Here is a 3,380-nt window from a genome sequence, read left to right as displayed (position 1 = left end):
CTTGTTACCTATGGAAGCAATTCAATTAAGTTGGTTCAACTATTTTCTTTTTAGAGTGTAAGTTTTGAGTTAAATGAACACAAAAAAGTAAGTTGTCATAGCAAAAGCAAAAGAATTAAGTTAAATTAATGTAAATAAGTCCATAAGATGAACTTCAGCCCAAAAACACTTTTTAGAGTCCTGAGTTATACATTTAGTTCTTCTCTGCTTACTTGATTTAGGACATTTTGCTATCATGCTAATTTCTTCATGAATTAAGATACATTTGCATTGTTTTGATCAAATAAATTAAGTATCTTTCAGTCAAAAAGCATGATGCTGCCATCACCGTCTCTTGGTGTAGTTTTAGTTTTTTCATTCATTTTATTGTGGATAAAAGTTGAGCGAATCAAACCAAACCACATTTTCTGCTTGATTTGGTGAAACTTCATGTTTGTTTTTGCTAATTTGATCTGATCTCCATAAGGTCTGTTTAATCCATCTATGGATGAAATTATTTTTTAATAACTTTTTATAGTTTTCCTTATTTTGTATTTGCTCTGATTGTGTAATTAAGTCATTTTGGCTTCATTTTGTTCAACCTTTTGTTTATTTTTAGCAACGAGAAGTTACTCATTGTCCAGATAAAAATTTATATTTTGTCTAATTCTGTGGAAAACATTTACAGAAATGTTGGTTAATGTGCGTCATCACATTAGTTAACTAATAAATTATTAAATTGTAAGTTAAAATGCTATTATCACTAAGAGTCTGCTACTTTTAAAATCTGAAGAGTCATTTTTTTTATTCAGTTCAGCAAAATAAAACAAATTTAGAGCCTCACATGTTACATAAACCTCCCAGTTTCCTTCTTCTCCTTTTATCAGTAGCAGTTTTAAATAAATAATCCTTAATATTGGTGAAAAGGTTCTTGTTGTGTTGGTAAGTGAAACAATCTGCCGATGGAACAAGAACCTTTTCATCTTGATGAAAAGTCACATATAAGTTAGTTTGGTCTTATATAAAGTGTACGAAGATATTTGGACTAGAAAATACACAAAAGTACTTGATTTAGATTTAGTTTTTTGCAGTGCTACTGTTCTCCGTCAGCCATACATTAAATAATTAACTGTGTTGGTGAAGTTTTTCCTTTTTTTTTGCAGGACCCCCAGGTCCGAAGGGTGAAAAGGGCGACGTTGGACAAACGGGCCATCCTGGCGTTCCCGGGATCTCTGGGCTGCAAGGTGGGTGAAGCTACCGGACCATCAGGTGTGGAAGCTGCCGACACCTGCAGCTTTAAATCATTTTGATCGAACATTGATCAAAACCAGTGGTCCCCAAACTTTTTTCCTGTGAGGGCCACATAACTTTTCCCTTCTCTGGTGGGGGGCGGAGTCAGTTTGGAGCAGAAAAACTGTTACACGTTTATCACCTGCGCTGCCGGAAATTGTTGAGGGGGGGTGAAGGGGTGGGAGGGGGTTGCGCGTCTCTCGATTGATGTTTACCCAGAAAGCACATGGGCAAAAACCGTTAGTGAAACGGTCACTGGGACTGACTAGTATATATTCCATTGAGAAAAAGTAACTTTCTTTAACATATGAATTCCTCATTTGTTAGCATAAAGGCTCGTTTTGAAGTATTAGCTGCTACTTACTGGCGTTCATAACAAACACGTGTTCATCTGCTCTACCGCTAGCAAACAACCGTACTGATTAAATAACATAAAAGTCAAGCAGTTCCCTAAAAGTCCAACAGATGGCAGCAATGCGCCATGCAAACAACAAACAAACAAAACACCCACAGTTTACAGGACACGCTTCCTGCTAAAGAGCCCCCTGGTGGTTGAAGAAAAATCCACATATAAACCAGAAAATACAATATATGAAAAAAAAAAATCTGAATGCTCTCTGGGGGCATTGTTCAGGGGGCCGGACCAAATGTGGAGGCGGGCCGGATCCGGCCCACGGGCCGTAGTTTGGGGACCACTGATCAAAACAATCAGGTCTGTTGCTTGGTGGGAAGCAACAACTTTAACTGCACTTGGACCAGTTACCTGGCGGCAGAACAATCCCTTTAACAGAGAATGCATTCAAATAATCTTCTCTGTACAGTCAGGATGGTTGGAAAAATGTGTGCAACACATCGACTGGCTAAATAGTTTCGAGTCATTTTAATTAGCTGCCCAGTAAACATTCATTGTAAACAACAGATTTGGGAGTTATGAGCATATGGGGAAAATAAAGGTTTGTTTTCGAGTTGGTGGAAGCGTGAAGACCAGAGATTAGTTTCTCATCTGGTTTTTCTACCTTTACATTCAGACACTTTTCTTATATAGAAAGTGGACCGACTGAATAGTCACCTACATATTAAGAAAACAACATTCCTGACTTTGGGTGGGGATTTACTTTCAGACAAGGCCAGTGGGATGGATAATCCATCTTCCTCTCTTTATTAAAACACAGCATAAATCTCCAGCTCAGAGCCATGTTACTTTTTTCTCCTTTTGTAAGAGACCACATGTGTGTATATATATATATAAACAACAACTGTATGAACCCAGATGTTCTGGAGCTCCCTCTTGCTTGGCACCTTTTGAATTATCAAGCCTGCTGTCATCTTCCATCCAAAAAAAAAAAAAAAACTCTCCAAACATTTCCAAGTAACACGGCCTGTTGTGTTTTTACGGGGATTCCTCATCAGCTGCCTGGCTTCCAGGAATCCACAGCAAAAAGAATTTTTTTTTTTTAATTTTTAGTTGAAATAAAAAAAAAACAGAACAAATCAAAAACATAAAGTCTCACCACGTGTTTTTTGTCTAGTTTCCAGCGCAAATATTTTTAATACACTTGAAATAAGACAAAACTAACTTAAAAGCAACTTTTCAGCTTGTTTTAATTCCTTAATATTGATGAGAAAGTTCTAGTTCCACTGCAGCCGTTGCCTAGCAACGCCAGCCCAGCCCGTCACCTAGCAACCGGGTTCTAGTTCTGTTGGCACTTGTTACAAAACATAAATAATCTGCCAGTGGAACTAAAACTTTTTCTTCAATATTGAGGGATTATTTACTTAAAACAAGCTCTTATTTGCTGCTGTAAAGTTGCGTGGCAGCCGGTCTGCTCTTACTTCAAGTGTTCTGATGAATTTCCAATACAAACTAAACGAAAACATCTCTAATTTATGGTAAAATACCCTAAATTTACCACAGCTGCTGGTATTTTATTGTAAATTAGAGACTTTTTTTTTTTTTTTTTACAAACTAGACCAAAAATACTCGGTAAGGTTTTGTGTTTTCGCAAAGTGAGAAGCATCTATTTTCCTGTAAAACCAGTAAAATACCACAACTCTCAATGGTTATAATTGTTTTTAGTGGAAAAGAGAGAGCTCAATAAAAAGTTAGTTTA

At 36.9% G+C, this 3,380-nt stretch overlaps 1 protein-coding gene across 2 annotated transcripts in view; it reads left to right on the top strand.

The window, feature by feature from the left end:
• scara5 (scavenger receptor class A, member 5 (putative)) overlaps positions 1-3,380 on the top strand; it is an 81,113-nt gene that overhangs the window by 52,659 nt on the left and 25,074 nt on the right. For both annotated transcript variants that reach the window (XM_008397282.2, XM_008397281.2), the window contains exon 8: positions 1,143-1,223. In XM_008397282.2, the coding sequence (XP_008395504.1) occupies positions 1,143-1,223 (81 nt within the window). The remainder of the gene's footprint in view (positions 1-1,142; positions 1,224-3,380) is intronic.

The sequence above is a fragment of the Poecilia reticulata genome, linkage group LG21, assembly GCF_000633615.1.
Source record: "Poecilia reticulata strain Guanapo linkage group LG21, Guppy_female_1.0+MT, whole genome shotgun sequence".
In the NCBI taxonomy this organism is placed as follows: domain Eukaryota; kingdom Metazoa; phylum Chordata; class Actinopteri; order Cyprinodontiformes; family Poeciliidae; genus Poecilia; species Poecilia reticulata.
Note: the sequence above shows the minus strand (reverse complement) of the source record. Positions and strands in the feature narration are given on the sequence as shown.